General features: G+C 41.9%; 1 protein-coding gene across 1 annotated transcript in view; it reads left to right on the top strand.

Annotated features, from left to right (window-relative positions):
• Nucleotides 1-17589, top strand: part of LOC117777134 (dynein heavy chain 11, axonemal) — a 37251-nt gene extending 19662 nt beyond the window's left edge. Inside the window, exons 53-82 of the mRNA XM_034611680.1 lie at nucleotides 139-262; nucleotides 374-516; nucleotides 1327-1488; nucleotides 3062-3295; nucleotides 3466-3612; nucleotides 3731-3844; nucleotides 3931-4074; nucleotides 4858-5040; nucleotides 5146-5247; nucleotides 5345-5479; nucleotides 6763-6936; nucleotides 7091-7326; nucleotides 7436-7558; nucleotides 9871-10075; nucleotides 10204-10368; nucleotides 10585-10725; nucleotides 11389-11559; nucleotides 11978-12100; nucleotides 12188-12381; nucleotides 12461-12609; nucleotides 12688-12815; nucleotides 13337-13564; nucleotides 13651-13842; nucleotides 14826-14954; nucleotides 15511-15753; nucleotides 16033-16215; nucleotides 16299-16414; nucleotides 16886-16998; nucleotides 17082-17222; nucleotides 17342-17589. Of these exons, the coding sequence (XP_034467571.1) occupies nucleotides 139-262; nucleotides 374-516; nucleotides 1327-1488; nucleotides 3062-3295; nucleotides 3466-3612; nucleotides 3731-3844; nucleotides 3931-4074; nucleotides 4858-5040; nucleotides 5146-5247; nucleotides 5345-5479; nucleotides 6763-6936; nucleotides 7091-7326; nucleotides 7436-7558; nucleotides 9871-10075; nucleotides 10204-10368; nucleotides 10585-10725; nucleotides 11389-11559; nucleotides 11978-12100; nucleotides 12188-12381; nucleotides 12461-12609; nucleotides 12688-12815; nucleotides 13337-13564; nucleotides 13651-13842; nucleotides 14826-14954; nucleotides 15511-15753; nucleotides 16033-16215; nucleotides 16299-16414; nucleotides 16886-16998; nucleotides 17082-17222; nucleotides 17342-17589 (4890 nt within the window). The remainder of the gene's footprint in view (nucleotides 1-138; nucleotides 263-373; nucleotides 517-1326; nucleotides 1489-3061; nucleotides 3296-3465; nucleotides 3613-3730; nucleotides 3845-3930; nucleotides 4075-4857; nucleotides 5041-5145; nucleotides 5248-5344; nucleotides 5480-6762; nucleotides 6937-7090; nucleotides 7327-7435; nucleotides 7559-9870; nucleotides 10076-10203; nucleotides 10369-10584; nucleotides 10726-11388; nucleotides 11560-11977; nucleotides 12101-12187; nucleotides 12382-12460; nucleotides 12610-12687; nucleotides 12816-13336; nucleotides 13565-13650; nucleotides 13843-14825; nucleotides 14955-15510; nucleotides 15754-16032; nucleotides 16216-16298; nucleotides 16415-16885; nucleotides 16999-17081; nucleotides 17223-17341) is intronic.
• Nucleotides 17590-19860: the final 2271 nt, after the last annotated feature.

Here is a 19860-nt window from a genome sequence, read left to right as displayed (position 1 = left end):
TTTGTCAATTTAATCATTTAATAGTCTATTATCAAGGCGTTATCATGGGAGTTGTGCTTTCCCACTGATTGTTATTGGACAATTTGAAACTCTGTAGTGGAAACAGCTCAGATTCATGTCCTTTGTGGTTTTCTGTAGATGGATCTGGCCGGTTTGTTCCTGAAGACCGGAGTGAAGAACCAGCGCGTGGCTTTACTCCTGACGGATGCACAGATACCTGATGAGCGGTTCCTGGTCATCATTAATGACTTACTGGCCTCAGGTCAGAGACAAACTCCACCACAGTTGTGCTGTTATTCAGCTGTGTAGCCTGAGGGACCACTGGCTTCTTCAGCTTGTTAGTTTGTGATTATTAATACATTTTTCCTTTCAGGAGAAATCCCTGAGCTCTTCAGCGAGGAGGAGATTGAAGGTATTGTGTCGGGTGTGAGAGCTGAGGTCCGAGCCCTCGGACTGCTGGACAACAGAGAGAACTGCTGGAGGTTCTTTACTGATCGGGTCCGACTACAGCTCAAGGTCTCGTATTCCAAATTTCCTCCACTATCTTTTATTATCCACCAGTGTCTCCTACTTTATCAGTCTGAATCTACAAATATTTGTCTTTATAAGTCGTTCAATTATCTGCAATAACTATTGTGATCATTCCTAGGTGACCTGCGTTGTGTCATAATCTTATTTTTTCTTTTAAAAATCTCAGTTTTGGAATGGAAGCTAAAATGTCTCAGTTTGAGACTGTGAAAATGGACTCTGAATTGTTTTTCAAGAAAAAAGTGGTAGAATTTTTGTTCTTAAAGAGATTGAGAAAACCGATTTTTTCATTATGGCAGCAACATTTGCCACCAAGAGAAACATTAGACAAGGTTAGAAATTAGCAGCTGAGAAAGATTCTATAAAAACAGCTGCTACACTAAGGAGGACATCTTTGATCACACTTGAATGTTCCATCACAGCCGACAGTCACAGCAAGAAATTAATGAGAAAATCCGATACACACACTAACATGTTTGAGAGAGAAAATTAAAAGCACAGCTGCTATTTAATATTATTACATATGTCTGACAAGCAAAAACACACACATGCTGTCTAGCTAATCTTTGCACTACGGCCTTGTAGCGTCGCCGTCTGCTCCAGCCAACTGGGAATGTGGCTGCTCGTCCGCATGCCAGTGGGATGGAAGTGGGGCCACAGAAGGCTGTCAGTTATGGGTTCCCCTTTTGAATGAATCTGTGATATCAAGGATCTTTGTTGTTGTTTGGGATGGGGGTGCACATTCGTTGATTCATTTGTGTGTATCTTGGTGACTCTTTGTGACTCTTTTGTTTGTAGGTGGTATTGTGTTTGTCCCCTGTCGGCAATGTCCTCCGTGTTAGAGCCCGTCGGTTCCCGGCCCTCGTCCAATGCACCACCATCGACTGGTTCCACCCTTGGACCACTGATGCTCTGCAGTCGGTCAGCCACAGGTTCATCCAAGAGATTGGAGGCATTGAGGTCAGGCCTCTCAATTTACTACTTTATGTCACCATTTCTGAATAAAATTATAATTTTGGGCTCAGTGTTTCCCACCACACGTGTATTAACTGTCATAGATGTATCTGTGGGTGTGATTTACAGCATTTCCCTCAGTTTGCCATGTACCAGCGTACTCCAGACATAGTTAGATGTTAATGAACACCTTTTAATTACTACAGTGCAGCTGGATTAACTTTTCCATAGATCCCTCATCATTAGTTCTCTGCTGAGCTCCTGACAAATTGCTGAACACATGCCTGGAGACTCACAGTGAGTGCAGGCATATCATTGTTTTCCATCATAGCAGTGGAACCATCACAACCCAGGATCATTTATGTTAATGAGAGAAGAGTGATTAAGCACATAACGACCCTCTAAGGAGGCACAGCTGTCACAACCAGGAAGTGTCATCACATATGTGAACATGTGCCAGACTGTTACTCTCCGCTCTGTAAGTGTGTGTGTGTGTTTATGTGCAGGAAAAATGTTTTGTCTCAATAGTACTGATGAAAATGTGGCATTAGTATTTATTTTATTGTCATTATCATTGTATCTTTCTTTTTTTACAATTGCATCTCCTTAACAGTTACATTTACATTGTTTGAATGGAAAGTGGTATACAGTGTGATTGATTGATCGCTAATATTTGCACAGGTAACTTTAGCCTGAATGTTATAAAAAAAGAAAAGAAGTAGAGTCGTACTAGTTAAGTTCTAGTAATATAATTATACATAGAAGAAATAATTAATACACTTTTTTGGAGAAAAAAAAGAGGAATTTTCAATTAAGCCTGCATCATTAGCAAACTATTTTTGAAAGGTCGAAACACATTAATATGTAAGACCTTATATCCAAAAGTTATTAATGATTGTTCATCTTCGTAAAGAGGCAGGAATACAAGAAATGAAATGATCATTTATTTAAAGTTAGAAACGCACAACCCACTAATAGTTGTTACACGAGGCCAATCAATGAGCAACTTCTTTTCGCATCTCAACTGAATACAGCATGCTTTGTCAAAAACCATTATGTCAGATCTTAATTAATAATGATTTTTCCCTACTGGCTCCCTGATCATTAACAATGGCTTTTTGTGAATTATGGTTAGGCTTGATCCTCGTATTCTCCCCTCATTTGTTTTTGCTCTAATTGATCGCTAACTGAGTGATTAATGGAGGCCGTGTGTCATTGAGCACCGCATGATGAATCCCTCGTTGGACAGTGGTACAACTGCGACTGAAGACAGTGTTCAGAAAGTTGGAGGGCATCCGAGATAATGTAAACATTGTGCATGTCTTACAAGCTGCACGTCAGTGGTCTGAACACATTATTTTCATAGAGGTTTCAAAGCCTAATCATTCCTGGTAGCTGCACCTAAATTTCAGATTGAGTAAGTCAGGGCCAGCCAAGTAAGATGGCAAAACTTGTAGATGAATTCAAAATTTATGAAGATAATATTTCAGTCCCCATCAGGTTGGGGATGTTAAACTCTACTCAATCCACCTCGCCCTCTTCTCCCCTCTCCCCCCGCTTGTCTGCTTATTTTTTACAGCCTGCCGTCCAGGAATCCATCAGTCTTTTCATGGCCTACGTTCACACTAGTGTCAACCAGGCAAGTGAAAAATACCAGCGCAATGAGAAGAGGTACAATTACACCACCCCCAAGAGTTTTCTCCAGCAAATCACCCTGTACAGGAACCTTCTGGAGAAGAGCCGTGCTCAGCTCCAGCACAAGATGAACCGGCTTGACAGCGGCCTTCAAAAACTCCAAACCACTGCTGCTCAGGTACATGTTTTTATTATATACCGTTGGGGGCTAATATCAGGGTTTACGGTACAATTTATTGGTAGGGAAATTTTAAAAAGTACTCCTCTCTGATTTAAACAGTTTTTTGCCCCTGACGTTTAGCATATCACACACTGAAGTACATATAAGGATTTTCTTCCTGTTTTTAGGTTGAGGATCTTCAAGCAAAGCTGGCGTCGCAAGAAGCCGAATTGACCTTAAAGAACCAGAACATTGAAGCTCTTCTTGCAAAGATCGGACTGCAGACTGAGAGGGTTAGAAACAAGAGAGAGGCTGCAGATGTTGAGGCCCAGAAGGTGAGATATCGTGTCTCATGGTGGCTTTAATACTCTTTTTGGAATTGTTCTCATCATCTCACAGCATCTACTACATAATGTTTTTATGATTAACCTCAAAGTGTTTGCTTTTGAACAGGTTTCTGTAATCCAGGCAGAAGTATCAGTCAAACAGAAGGACTGTGAAAACGACCTCGCCAAAGCAGAGCCATCGCTGACGGCAGCCACGGCAGCACTGGACACCCTCAACAAGGTGCTGCATTTTATCAGATGCACAAAATCCCTTCAAATGTTCAGTTATTCTAATGATTACGTAAAGTTTATTATTGTTTTTTTTAGATGAATCTCACCGAGCTGAAGGCCTTTCCAAACCCTTCAGTGGCAGTGATCAATGTGGCAGCAGCTGTGATGGTTCTGCTGGCCCCCCGCGGCCGAGTGCCTAAGGATCGGAGCTGGAAGGCGGCGCGGGCCTTCATGGGCAAGGTTAAGCTGTCACCGTGTCAATCACATCTGCCTGATTAATGCCAAACTAATTTGTGCGTGGGCCTTGACCCTGGCCCTGCCCAGCATCTCAGCAATGCTCACATTACAGCTGGATGGCTCTATGAATATGCTCACTCGCTAGCAGAGCCAGCGTGTTAACCGTTTCTCACCCTCTGAGTGACTGGTCATGCAAGTTTGAACATACAATTATGTATTTAAAAAAAATTGTTGAATTTAGTATGAAATGGGGGGTCCATTTTTTTCTTTTCTAAAAGTGTAATTTAGCATATTAGATATATTACATTTTTGAATTTGTTAAAAATACATAAGTGATACGTGCTTCTTATATATATATTATCAAGAGCAGCATGAGATAAAAAACTTATTTTTACTCTGGCCCTTAATGGCTGGTGGGTGGGCATATATTTTACATACATATTAAAAATCCTGATACATAGTACATACATATATATTTTACATATATGTATAAAAACATTCACGTAGTGTTACCAGTATGCTCAATCTGTGAGTGTAATACTGTAGTATCACTGCCAAGTATTAAACTTAAAGTATTGATCCATATTTTTATTAAACAGCAGTGATTATTTAATCTGTGTTCACATTAATGACAAACTCTTAGTAACCATGGCTACTAGTCTTAAATTGTTAAGATTTTTAGCTCTTAATTAGTAAGGGATTTTTTTCTCATTTAAAGTTAATAAATATCAGCCCAGATTTCCTGTGTGTATATTAATGTATCCCGTGCATTTGTGTTTCTGTCAGGTGGATGATTTCCTGCAGGCCCTGGTGTCATACGACAAGGAGCACATCCCTGAGTCCTGTTTGACTGTGGTGAAAAAAGAGTATCTGAGAAAATCTGAATTTAACCCTGATCTAGTTCGGACCAAATCTACAGCTGCAGCTGGTCTCTGTGCCTGGACTATTAACATTGTCAAATACTATGAGGTCAGACAACAGCTTCAGATCAGTTGCAGCTATCTCTCAGATACATTTTCTGCAAAAAATTTGGTTCTTGTTTTTTTTAATTTAATTTGTCCTCCTTTTTTGCAGATTTATTGCGAGGTCATTCCAAAGAGACATGCATTATCACAGGCTAATGCAGAGCTAGAAACAGCAACAGCCAAACTGTTGTCAGTTCAAAAGAAACTGGCGGTGAGTGAATTATTATTATGATACTTTAGCCACTTACTCTCAAAGCGACTGTAGATTTGTATAATTTCCACGGCTTCATTTTGCTTTGTTCCTGCAGGATCTTGATGCCAACGTCCAGAGCCTAACGGCACAGTTTGAAAGGGCTACTGCTGAGAAAATCAGTTGTCAGGAGGAGGTGGCGCGCACCAACCAGACCATAGAGCTCGCCAATCGACTGGTCAAGGGCTTAGAGGTAAACAAGGAGAGATAGAGGAGGTTCGGTGGGGTCACTGGGGCTGACCTGGCATAAAGCAAACCGTTAATTTACCGGAGGCACGCATGGAGAGGTGCTGGTAAATCGAACTGCATCAATAATCTGGACTAGAAGTTGTTATGTCTTGGCAGGATGAGCTGACAGTTGCATGAGTAGATCAGGCAATGGGAGATTTTACAGCCTGGCCCAGCAGCATACTGGGGACTTGTGAGACAGGTAGAGAGGGCTGCACCACAGACAACGCATGGCTGAACTGGGCAACTGGCTCGCTGAACGCTTTCCAAATGGAGAAAGGGAGAGAGATGGCAAGAACGCTACACTAACACCGCTCTCTGTCTGTGTGTGTGAACACGTCCTTGCTCAAGCTCTAGTTTATCTTTGGTGCGGCAATAATTCATTCTCCAAAAATGTTTTAACAAATTGTTATGGAATATAAATGTACGGAATATATAAATGTGTAATGCTGCACATTTGTATGATTTGTTGAAAATTATTTTTAACACTTTGGCGTCGCTGTGCCTGACTTTTTTTTGTCGGGCTGCAGCATCTATTATCTGTATGGATGCTAATATGAAATAAAAGATGGCCATTTCAGTGGCTATTCTGCAAGTTCGACTTTCTTATTCTGCGAAATAAATGTGGTTTGCATGGAACAGCTTGGCTTTTAAGCATATCAAGATAAATGTTTTGTCTTTATGGCATTGACCTGGAAGCAATAGTGTTCAGACTAATAAATCAGGCCGTCTATATTTAATCATTAACTTACCTCAAAGCCTCAACAGCTGTTGGAAATTAACAGTGTCTCACCCCGGACTGAGTGATATTACAGGCAATCCATAATACATTAGAGTAAAATTATAGTGATTTTTAACTGTCTGAGAATTTATTATGTGACATATTCTACATTCACAGCCCCTTGTAAGAAAATGCCATGTGTGATTTATTGTTGTTGGGCTGTCACAGTCTTGGTATTGAAGGTTTAAATTAATGCTAAATTGATGCTGAGTGAATCAAACTTCCAAAGCTATTTTAAGGGGATTGCAGCTGTATGCTTTACTTATTACATTTTCTCAGTTTGTGAAATAAATGTGTGTGTGTGGCAGGTTGCCCAGCTTGTACATTTCTCTGCATTGTATAGTCCTCTTTATTCCTTTTGGTTTTAAGTGTTTTTACATGAATTCTCATTGTAAATCAGTTATTTTGATTGATTCCTGTTTATTTATTTTTTAATGATACTGAGGGCTGCTCTTTGTGTGTTGCAGTCAGAGAAGGAGCGATGGTCGCAAGCAACTGTTCAGTATGAAAAGCAACAGAAAACCCTGTGTGGTGACGTCCTCCTCACGTCAGCATTCGTGTCTTACATGGGATATTTCACCAGGCAGTATCGTGTGGAGCTTCTGAACAATTCATGGATCCCCTTCCTTCAGTCTCAAAAGGTAACGCCAGTATTTTTTAACTGTTTTAGACTTATATTTTGGTTTAGACTAAAATTGTTCTCTTTACAAAGATCCACTGTGAAGTCTGTGAGCTGAGGCTCATCTGTCTCAGTTGTGCCTCAGGAGTGACATCACTCCCTGCTTTCTGTTCCAGGTCTCCGTACCCCTGACAGACGGCCTGGATCCCATCCTCATGCTTACAGATGATGCCACCGTGGCTGCCTGGCATAACCAGGGCCTGCCAAATGATCGGATGTCCACCGAGAACGCTGCCATCCTGACCACCAGTGAGCGTTGGCCACTCATCATTGACCCACAGCAGCAGGGCATCAAGTGGATCAGAAAGCGGCTAGGGTCAGAGCTGAGGGTGGTGCAGCTGGGACAGAAGGGGTGAGAGGGGGGAGCTATCTGTCTATTTGCAATCCCCATTTTAATATGCCAGGGAGTGCTAATATACCATATAAATGACATTTTTATTCTGTTGCTTTTGACCCTGCAGATATCTAGATGTGATAGAACGAGCCCTGACTTGTGGTGAAACGGTTCTGATAGAGAATCTGCCAGAAAAGGTAGATCCCCTCCTGGAGCCGCTGCTGGGCAGAAACACGATCAACAGAGGAAGGTTGGTAGTAAAACTGCAACATTACATTAACATTATTGTTCTTAGAAAGATTAAAAAAAACAATACAAAATACATATATGAGGCATCAAACCAGCTTATCTACCGAGAGTAAATACTTTGTTTTGCTGTTGCTCAACAAAAACAAGTTGAATCAATGTTGCAGTGCTCTTTATATCCCTGTTGATACACGAGTCGATATGCCCACAGCCCATCACAAAGTGTCTGTGGTGTGAGACAATAGGAGCAGATTTGCCAGATGGTTGAATCTCAGTGAGCGCTGAAACACCAGTAAGACATGACTGAATGCATTATTATTGCCCACTCTTTAGATTATAAATGAATTTACGGCACGTGCCCTGAATCCCTGTGGCCAGCATATTGATTGGCCCATCAAGACGGGTGATAGATGTATATTTGTGTGTTCATATTCTTTAGGTGTGATGAATATTGAACAGCTGAGCCTCAGTGTAAAAAGCCGAATTGAGGACAGTCATGGTTATGTATAAGGACTCCTGTCGGCCACAGAAAGCTGGCATGTAACGCACTTAATTCACGGGTCCTCCATCATTATGGCAAACTCAATTCAGCTTCAATAATTTCACAACCCTGAGAGGTGATCCGTTGCCGTTTGTCTGCATTTATTTATCTGGAAACCGAATAATAAAATGACTGAATCAGCTTTATACTCGGTAACATGACTCATTGCCTGTGGATTATCCTTAAATCATAACTTGGTGTCATTTGTCAAGTAGTGGGGACACATTTGGGGATTTTTTGTCATTTAATTAGAAATAAGGCTTCACCACTAACGCCACTTGATTTCAAATCTTTATCAGTAACTCACACATCACGTCCATGATGAGAACTTGATTTTTAAACCAAACTGCTGCTGCCCACTAAAATCCACTTTCTTTTTTCAGTTAACACTTACACCCTAAACACACCCAAAAATTCTAAACTGGATATTTTACAGAAAATAATTGAAAATACTCAATATCGACATTGTGCTTTGACTTCCCCTGCAAAACCGTTTACGTCTTCCTCGCCCTGAGCTCTGTATGACCATGCATATCGAGCCTCTTGGTGCATGAGCTCCTTCTGACGTCCTGTCTGTCCAGACGTAACAATTCATCACGGTAAATCTGATTATAAGTTTATCCCTTGTAGATGACCCGCACACTTGTTTCTGTCGATGATTAATACAACCTGCTGGGCAGCCATGATGGATCTGGTAGGGCTCCACAGCTGAAGTTCATTAATAATTGGAATGTTGTAGAGTGTGAAGTAATGAATACTAATTATTCCTTTCATGGCTGACGGAAGACTACAAGCCAATCCATCAGCAAGGACTTTAATTTGGTGGAGTAATGGTTCTATCAATAGTACATTAATTCTGGCTTGTGAAGATATAGAGTTGAACCAGACCCAGGCCATGAGGAACCTGTGCTGTAAAATTGGGGCCTTGCCTGACATCTAAGGGGTAATTAGAGAAAAATGAAAAGCCACCAGGTTCGTCAAGCCAGTGCTAATTTAATTGAAATGCAGGAACAGATAAAAATTGGCTGCCGCTGTGGCAATCTGTCATATTTATTCAAGATTATTTGTCAACAGTTTAGAGTGAAGTTCTGTCGGCTGTCAGAAGTTGCGGCGCACAAGTGTGAGGTCGGCAAGCTCGGATGGACCGGTTTCAAGACACAGAGGACGAGCACTGATAACCATCGTTATCATCCACATCGTTATCATTGTCATTGTTCTGTTTTAATTTGATAAATCACCTGCGCTGTCCTTGTACAGGTGATATTTCCGATCACCCTCACTCTCTCACTTTGAAAGTTGAAATGCAGTTATAACGGGGAAAAAAAACAAAGTAACTAAAGCAGATTAAACTTTGTTGTCATATTTGCAATCATATTTATGGCTCTTGTCAGGCAGATTTTATTATTTATTCTTTTCTTTACAGCAGACGGTTTGAATTGCAAACATTAGATCTAAATACGCAGACTGCATCTAAAGATGGACGACATGGCAGCTCCCCAAAAGTGAAGCCAAAGTGTCCCAATCGACGACTGGGCGGCTCACTGCAGCATAAGTCATAAATCCCACCTTCTCCGTGTTAGTGGATGGGACATGAACTAGACTAAAAAAATCTTCATTTCTGGGTAGTGTGAGGAAGTGGAGACGTGTCGGCCATCTTTATGTGCAGTCTATGCTCTAAACACGAAAGGCCACTGTTTTTATTAGAGATAACATTTTAAAACAGAATAATAACCGAACATGGCGGTTATGTCAACACGTACTTTTCTGTTTTCCAGGTACATTCAAATTGGGGGAAAGTTATGTGAATACAACAGTAACTTCCAGCTCATACTTCACACCAAGTTGGCCAATCCCCATTTTCCACCTGAGCTCCAGGCCCAGACCACCCTCATTAACTTCACAGTGACCCCTGTGGGGCTGGAGGAACAGCTGCTGGGACAGGTGGTGTCCCGAGAAAGGCCCGACCTGGAGGCCCTAAAGGTGACCCCCCCCCTTAAGCATCCCACAAAAGCTTTAGACCATTTTCATTTATCTTTATTTTAAATGCACAATCACAGTCTGAAATATAGAATAGTAAAATCTGAATAACTTTGTGTATGTTGCGCAAGATGGAGCTGACCACCCAACAGAACCACTTCAAGATTGAGCTGAAGAGGTTGGAGGACGACCTGTTGAGTCGCCTCTCTGCGGCCTGTGGTAATTTCCTCGGCGATATTTCTCTCGTGGAGCAACTTGAGAACACCAAGACCACAGCCGCTCACATTCAGTACAAGGTGACGCTTTTTACACTAACAGGGTCCTTGCAGTTGTCAGACAGTAGTTTAGTTTTTTTTTTGTCACTCAAGTGTTTTTGAATGTCATGCAACAGAAAGCGCCTCATTTTATTGCATTAGCTGCAAATGATGTGTAGTTAGGAATATGTGTAATGAGAGGGTTTTGGAGCATGACTGAGAGCCTAATAGCTCATTTTGTGCAATTGGCACACGCAGGTGGTGGAGGCCAGAGAGAACGAGACAAAGATCAACGAGGCTCGAGAACTCTACCGCCCCGCAGCTGAGAGAGCGTCACTCCTCTTCTTCATCATCAGTGACCTCAGCAAGATTAACCCCATGTACCAGTATTCTCTCAAGGTGAAACCTTTAGGCCTGATGTGCTCTCAGGGAGCAAACACTGCAGTATTTCAAACAGTACTCAGTTTGCTTTGTTTTCAAATCTGTCCTGTTTGTTTTGTGCTGCTTTCGGATGATCTTCTTAAATAATATGTGAGAACGAAAATGTCTGAGTCAGTTGCTGCCGTCATTTTTCAGAGTTTTTTCTGCCAGCCCCCCTATTCAAAATTATATCAGGATAAAAAAAGAGGAGCTATATACGTAGAAGACGCTGTCAACTTGGAAAGATGTCAGAATTTTGGGGATATGGGCCAATGGCAGGTTTGAACCAACCAAAACACGTGATCTCTGTAATTAAATTAATACGTCATGTGCTGCTGATGAGATTTAACTGTTGTTGTGAACGCGTCTGACTCTGAAAATCTCCTGCTGCCTTCTTCATATGTGAAAGGCAAACTCCGGAGATGTCCAGACCCAATTAATCCAGACTTTTTCATGTCACAAAATGACTTGAGATTTTACTGATTAGAAAAAAATGTGCTTAAATATATGTTTTTTTGCCCCAAAACATCAGTATTTGTTATGTGTTTGCTCCTCAGCCCAGTGCAGAGCCTGGGTTCACGGCTTTATGTCTGTGTGATAGTCCTTGTAATAGCACTGATCCTCCCTTTTGTTGTGTTTCAGACCTTTAACTCGGTGTTTAACAAAGCGATGGAGCGTGCAGAATGGGACGAGGATGTGAGGACCAGAGTGCACACCCTCGCAGAGGCCATCACCTATTATGTATTCCTGTACACCTGCCAGGGCCTGTTTGAGAGAGACAAGTTAACCTTCTTGTCACACACCGCCTTCCAGGTGAGGGACTCAGGGCCGCCCTCAAAGGTGGGGCCTCCTGTCATCCTCATCAATCACAGCACTTTTCTGCCCCCACATTAACTTCAATTAAAAGAAGTCAGCAGGGCCATACGCTGCCATTGATTACCTCTCACACCCTGCATCCGCGGCCGCGGTTCAGACAGTTGGTTCTGACAAGGGGGTTGGTTCCGATGGCATAATGCAATTATCTGTCATTGCGGCAACTGTTTTTCGCCTTAGAAGTGATGCTCTGACGTCTGTCCTTCATGTGGCTTTTTCACATTCACAGGTACTTTTTCAGCCCGTTGGAGTTTACCCGATCCCCTTGTCAGCTTTCATGTCATTGTCAGTTGTTGTGGAAATGATTGAACGGAGATCAATCCTACATTGATCAACACAAACTCTGTTTTCCCATCAGATTCTGCTAAAACAGGACCTGATTGACGCTGAGGAATTTGACTTCCTTCTCCGTTTTCCTGTGGAAGCGAGCAAACATAGTCCTGTGTCCTTCCTCTCTCCATATAGCTGGGGAGCCATTAAGGTACATTATAGACTATAATTAACATATCCCTGTATATCATTTCACACTGCCGAGAGAGGTCTTACAGTGTTTGTTCTTTGAGTGCAGACAATATCTACAATGGAGAACTTCAGTGGACTGGACAGAGACATGGAGAGTTCACCGAAGCGCTGGAGGAAGGTTGTGGAATCCAGTTGTCCTGAAAAGGAAAGGCTTCCCCAGGACTGGAAGAACAAGAGCTCCCTGCAGAAGCTCATTATCCTGCGAGCGCTTCGCCCCGACAGGATGACCTATTCTCTGAGGTGAGTAAATAACCACGTTACATTTGTATAGGTAAGTGTTGAACAGTCCATCACTAAAAAAAAAAACATTTACTGACAGGAACTTTGTGGAGGAGAACATGGGGACAAAGTACGTGGATGCTGCCAGGCTGGAATTTGAAAAGTTGTTTGAGGAAAGTGGCCCTTCCACCCCCGTGTTCTTCATCCTCTCACCTGGAGTGGATCCACTCAAAGACGTAGAGAAACTAGGTACAGTGTGTGTTGCTTGATATTTACACCTCCCGATCACTTGGCAGGGTAAGTATTCACAGTGTTCTGTCTCTGCAGGTTTGAAGCTGGGGTTTTCCATCGACCAGGGCACTTTGCACAATGTGTCTCTGGGACAGGGGCAGGAAGAGGTGGCCGAGAGGGCTCTGAGGAACGCTTCTGAACTGGGCCACTGGGTCATTCTGCAGGTAGGGACTTTTCGTATTTAGTGACTAGATTACTGTGGCGACATCAGGCCGCTCTTCAAGCCAGCCGGCAATAATGCTTATAATCATATTATCTCACCCCCTGAGCAAGTGAAATAAACTCAATTTGGTTCAATAAAACACATAATTGGGTGCATCAGCTGCATAAGAGGCTGCAGCCAAGTCATTGCTTACTAGTTCAGAACACAGGGAGATATTCTTGAAACGAATCTCCCTCGTATTAAAAAAATATAACTTTACACAAAAAGTAACTATTTTATCAACGTATAACATGATATACCTGATCTGTATCTCCACCAGTGTCTGTTTGTTAGTTAGCAGGATTATGCAAAAACTACTCAACCGATTTCCATGAATTTTTGTGGAGGGGTGAGGCACAAGCCAGAAAATAATCCATACAATTTTAGAAGGGATCCAGATAATTAAGTGGATTAAGGAATTTCTTCTTGCTCTCTAAGTGCCTGTCTACTTTTCTTAACGTTTTTGGAATTTCTGTTTTCCAGAACGTCCACCTTGTGGCTTGCTGGCTGCCCTCTCTAGATTCTCTTCTGGAGACGGCAGCGGTCGACAGTCACCCCAACTACAGAGTTTTCATCACCGGGGAACCAGCTTCAAGTCCAGAGAAGCACGTGATCCCCAGAGGAATACTGGAGGACGCCATCAAAATCACCAATGAGCCACCCACCGGCATGAATGCCAGTCTGCACGCAGCCCTCAACAACTTCAGTCAAGTGCGTTGGAAATGTAGAATAATGTCTTAAAAAGAATTGAAATCAATGGCATTCACTGTCATGTTTCTCTCTTACTCTCTTTCCAGGACACTTTGGATCTGTGTTCCAGGGAACAGGAGTTCAACTCGATGTTTTTCTCCCTCTGCTTTTTTCACGCTTGTGTCACAGAGCGCCGTAAATTTGGTTCCCAAGGGTGGAACCATAACTACCCCATCAGCACTGGGGACCTCACCATCTCAGCAAACATCTTGTACAACTACTTAGAAGCCAACAGCAAAGTATTTTTACCACTCTTTATCACATTTTTCATTTTTATTCATATCGTTATTGACATTAATATAAGTTTAATTGTTTTTTTTTCTTTCACCGCTTTCTTACTCCCTGTAAATTTATATTAATAATGGTGCTGGCAGTAGCATTATTGGCAGAGATGCTAAGTTACAGCACGGTGTCTCATTATTTATTGAAATCTTTTGTTCAACTGCTATTTGTGGAGAAAAAGTTCATTCCTTATCTTTTTTTCCCCCTGAATTTCTTCTCTTACAACACAACCTATAATTTAGCTTTATTTCATGAAGACAAAAAATCCATTCTGAGGGTGCTGCACCCCTCACAGCTCCTAATGCATTTCTCTTACAACTCCTATTACTCTGGTCACAACCAATTATGTCTCAGAGGTATTCTGCCCTCCAAAAACGAATGTCCTTCATTATGTTAACCAAACAGTAACCTGTATGTGCGTATACAGAGAATTCATTAGGAGGGCAATGAAGCGTTATCCTAAATGTAATTACATGCAGCCAATGTGACAGTTCACAACGCTACATAAGTGATCACTGCAATTAGAGCTGATGAAGGAAGCAATTTGCAAAACAATACAGGTACAAATGATTGTGAACCTCCAGCTTTTGTAATTTGTTATGAATCACAGGTTCTTTTCTTCCTCCTTCACCCTCACGGATCATAATCTCCCACTGAGGAGAAGACACTTCTGTCATACCTCAAATCAGTTTGTGTAAAGAAACATAAGTTTGTTTCATTTCACCACAGTTATCTTTATTTAACGAGCTCATTTGATGTAAGAGATCTTATTGTTACTGCTTGAAGTTTTAAAGAAGTGGAATAATGCAGAAAGAATTAGATCCTGGAAGTGTTTTTAATAAGGTTTGTCTTTAAAATTAAAGATGCTCCTAATTATTTAAAGACACCGTATCATTATTATTTTAATTTAAATGTTATGTTTGGCTCCAAACTATCACAGTCCATGCAGGTGCCGTGGGAGGACTTGTGCTTCCTGTTCGGAGAGATCATGTATGGAGGACACATCACCGACGACTGGGACAGAAGACTGTGTAAAACCTACCTGCAAGAATTCATGCATCCGAAAATGGTGAGTCAGTTTCCATGTTGTGGGCTAAGAAAAATCGATATGGTTTTAACTAATCTATTGCACTATTAATTCAAACCGGTTTCACTTTATAATTTTCAACATTTAAAAAAAAATGTTGATTTTATTCAACTCATTAATTTTGACACAGACTTAATGTAGGATCATGTTCAGTTTTGTGGGGAAGAAAATGTGCAGGTTTTTAGTTTCTCTGAGGTGTTGTCAAGGTAAATGGTGCCCTCTTGGGATGACAACCTAAACTGCAGCGTTGCACTTCAAGTCTCTGCTGTTGCTCATGTTTCTGCCCTCACTTAGGTCACGTTTATTTGGTACTTTTAGTTTGTAGGAGCTTCAACTGGACCTCATCTGTTTCACTCTAGCAGAGGAATAATTATCTCTCTGCCAGTTCACCATGCTGTCCGTTATATTGAATTCAAACACACAGGATTAACTTTGCTGGCATTCAGATTTACGAGGGCTGTTTAGATTAAAATTTCACTGTCACAATTTTTCTCGCTTTCTCGCTAAATGTTTGTTTTCTTAAATTTTCCTTTCTCAGTTTGAAGGGGAGCTCTCTCTGTGCCCTGGGTTCCTGGCCCCTCCGTTCATGGACTACACTGGTTACCACAGTTACATTGACGAGCATCTCCCCTCCGAGAATCCCACTCTGTACGGTCTCCATCCAAACGCTGAGCTGGACTGCCTGACTGTCACCTCAGACAGCCTCCTCAGGACTCTGCTGGAACTGCAGCCGCAGGACTCCTCCAGAGGAGAGGGGGCGGCTCAGAGCTCAGAGGAGAGGGTGAGACTAATACTAGGAAAAAAGCAACTGAGGAGGATACAACAGTGACCTTTATCAATCAATCACATGTTATCTGTATAGCCCATAACTGCAAATCATAATTTGTCTCATTGGGCTTAACAAGGTGCGACAAGGAAAAACTACCCCAAAAAAACTATTAACAGGGGAAAAAAACGTAGAGACCTCCGAGAGAGCCTCATGTGAGGGATCCCTCTCCCAGGACGGACAGGAGTGCAATAGATGCTGTGTTTACATAACCATGTTTGTTGTATTTTTCAGGTCAAGTCCGTCATCGAGGACATTCTGGAGAGGCTTCCAGACGAGTACAACATGGCAGAGATGCTCACAAAGGCGACAGAGCGAAGCCCCTACGTTTTAGTGTGTCTCCAGGAGTGTGAGAGAATGAACCTCCTGCTCGCAGAAATAAGGAAGTCCCTCATTGAGCTGGATCTTGGTCTGAAGGTACACTCTACTGGAAATCTACTGGAAACACACATATGTTCTATGAACAGTAAAATCTTTAATGAGGATTTCTCTGTTTACAGGGAGACCTCACGATCTCTTCCAGCATGGAGACTCTGCAGTCGTCCCTGTTCAGTGATTCGGTCCCAGACTCTTGGGCACGACTGGCTTATCCCTCTACTAAAACACTTGCCCAATGGTAACTGCTCATTCCAAATAAAACTTTGGCTTATAATAATAGTAAATAAACTGTATTTATATAGCACTTTTCAAAAACAAAATCTCAAAGTGCTTTACAAGTCTGAAACAGAAGAGAAATAAATGGACTCAATAAAACCAAGCAATAAAAATACTAGAGAATTTATGGAATGCAATAAAACGAAATAAAACCGCAACAATGAAGATAAATGCTAAGTTCGAGGAGCTGAGGGGCCCCGACGGCAAAAGTTCAGTCACCTTTGGTCCTGAAGGTCAGGAGCCCAGACTCAGAGGAGGAGCAATTCAGCAATAAGCCATGAAGTAAAATCTTAAAATATATACTTCCTCTGGCCTTTACTGTGTTTCCCTGTGAAACTGACTTTGTTTATGATAACAAAAAAAATTGTTTTCAAAAAAAGTTTGAGGCACAGCTTCAGGCACAATAGATGTAATGCATGTTTTTTTCCATTAGGTTCGGTGATTTGATGATCAGCTGTCGGGAGCTGGACACTTGGACTCAGGACTTTGTTTTCCCTGCAGTAGTTTGGCTCCCAGGTCTCTTCAACCCTCAGTCCTTTCTCACAGGTGAGGCCCCACTTTGTGACAGTGATTGAGAAAGACGTGTTCACCGGAAATATTAACTTGGAGATTCATTTCTTTCTTTCTAGCTGTGCTGCAGAGCATCGCACGTAAGAACCAGTGGCCTCTGGATAAGATGACTCTGACTGTGGATGTGACAAAAAAGACCAAAGACGACTTTGGACATCCGCCGCGGGAGGGAGCCTACATCCACGGTCTCTTCATGGAAGGTTAGAACAAACCAACTCTCACATCCCTCCAATACGTTCTACTGAATTCAATGACTTTATATTGATTTTTGAAATATTCACACTGGTATAATGAGAATCTGTGTCCCGTGTCCCTCCAGGAGCACGCTGGGACACTCAGGCCAGCATCATCTCCGAGGCGGTTTTGAGGGATCTGAGTCCGGCCATGCCAGTGCTGTACGTTAGAGCTGTGCCCGCGGAGGAGCAGGAACTCGAAGGTACTTACGAGTGTCCGGTGTACCGCACTAAGCAGCGCGGGTCCACGTATGTTTGGACGCTGCAGCTCCGAACCAAACAGCCTCCTGCAAAATGGATTGTTGCCGGCGTGGCTCTGCTGCTTTCTGTGTGAGACGTATGAGTGAGTTTTATACATAAACTGTATATAAAACTGGACGTAGACTCTGGGTATAGAAAATGAAGCCAATGCAGAATTGCCCGAAACCTATATTCACCTGAATGACCAGCAGAGGGCGACTCCGCTGGTTGTAAAAAGGAGTCAGTTTCTATCGAAGGCTGCGAAAATTTGTTATTATAAAAATAGTTATTTTTACACAGTATTGAATTATGTATTAGAAAAATGTTCCTCTTAATCATATTTTGTGATAATTACTAATATACAAAACTAACTAAACATTGTTAATCTTGGTTTATATGTAACATCTGTTTCTGTAGTGTATGTTTGTGTTTTAGATTAAAAGATAAAGTAAAGAGGTCTGTGTTGAACCTGTGCTGAACCTGTGGTGTCTGTTGTGCGACACTGTTGAGCCTCTCCCTTGAGATGGTTCAGTCTCAGCATGATTTGTTGGGAGCTTATGTCTCCATTTTAGACCATGTAATTCGGGATAGGGAGCATATTTTATTGGAAGGTCAAGATTAAAAAAGCTCCCTGGCTGCCCTCTGCTAACTGAATGATACACAATGCCATCTGGAGGGTTCCCGGACAGAATTCCCAGGAGATGATGTGCATGGCCGCTATTGACTTTTAAATGAGGTGCATTTGACATTGACCTTTTGTACGGCAGCGGCAGAATACTAACAGACTAGTGTAATTCATTCAGCCAGGGGCCTGTTGGAGAAAACCTATTCAAAGACTCTGATTGCGTTCTATGAGAAAGCAACACATTAGATTACCCATCCTTTATCTGTCTGCGGTCTCTGTTAGCATCTGATGAACTTAACAAGAACCAAATAAAACCTCTAAAGACACAGTTTCCTTATCTCTCCTCACATGTTGTTTTTTTTATCTGATTTGGTCGAGTTTAATTAAAAACCGAGATGTTTAGATCAAAGTTTGACTGAGTTATGTAGAAGAAGTTGTACATTGTAAGGTTGTAAAGTCAATAATCTCAATTTGAGGCCTTTAATATGTTAAAATATAATGAACTAGGTCTTAAATATGTTTAGGTACATCTTAATTATGTTAACATTAATTTAATGCTACTTCTGTTGTGCTTGAGAATGAGATGAAATGTCTTGGCTGGATTCAAAGTTTGGCATGCAAATTTATTTCAGTACTCGGCTTGGCTGTGGGAATGAATACCTTCTGTCTTTGCCTGAAGTTTGAGTGAAAACGTGGTATTTTAAGGGTTATTCTCAACTTGGGGTATTACGGGCATGTAAAAGTAATTATAGGACTCCAGTATTCCTTAAAATCTGTCATACTCGACACTGCTCATGAATCTTATTCATTATGGTCTTTAAAAGTCTCAAATATAACTTTTTGCATCCTGCAGAAACGCTGCGAACAAACAGCTCAGGAGAGAAAGTGTCAGAACAAATCATTTGCGTTTAGTATTCAAAGCGAGTTTTTTTTTTTTTTTTTTTTGCAAACAGACTGTGTGAGAGCCGTAGAAGCATCATGATATTTACACCCGTGAAGAAACAGGTGTGATATCATCTGCTACGATAAACAAGTGACATTATGATGTACAATTTACAGCCACTGATGTTTTATTTGGGGGGGGGGGATGGAAATCAGGAGTCTTATCTCCTCAAATGAGATTTGCTCCTCCAGCACTAATAACACTGCTGTGCTGCTCTTAATTTCTCCCTGCAGCCAAAGTGGCTACAGACAGACAAGTGGAGGACGGAGGATTGATTCCATGTATTGTATTGCGCCGGGGAAATGAAGAACCAGTCTTCCTGTAGCTTCTCTTCATCTGCCCTCTCTTCCCCTCATTAGCGCACCATAGCAGCTAGCCAGTCATTTGGTGACAGGGAAATGATACGGTGCTGGCAGTGTTTGGGAGGAAATGGCAGGGTGCGGGGCGCGGCACAGCAGGGGTTGTGCCGCAGATAGTCGTGTTAAAGGCCAAGCAGGACACCTGGTTAAAGGCAGCAAAGGGCATCTGGGTCACACCTCCGCCTCGCTGCAGCCGAGCAGGGAGCATTGTGTTCTGATGGGATGATGATCCAGAGAGGAAAAGAACAAAGATCTCCCATCTGTAGCTTTTTTTCGAAGTCACTGATTATGTGAAGAAACTAGTTCTCACCATGTGCATTGGCAGTGCAGGTCTCCAGCTGCAGTATTTTAATATACAATCTTTTCTTTTTAGAAATGAATGAAAAATATGACCAAAACTAGAGAGCACGTACCTCTGCCGAGGCCCAACATCTGAAA

The sequence above is a fragment of the Hippoglossus hippoglossus genome, chromosome 16, assembly GCF_009819705.1.
Source record: "Hippoglossus hippoglossus isolate fHipHip1 chromosome 16, fHipHip1.pri, whole genome shotgun sequence".
Taxonomy (NCBI): domain Eukaryota; kingdom Metazoa; phylum Chordata; class Actinopteri; order Pleuronectiformes; family Pleuronectidae; genus Hippoglossus; species Hippoglossus hippoglossus.
This window is presented reverse-complemented; position numbering and strand designations above follow the sequence as displayed.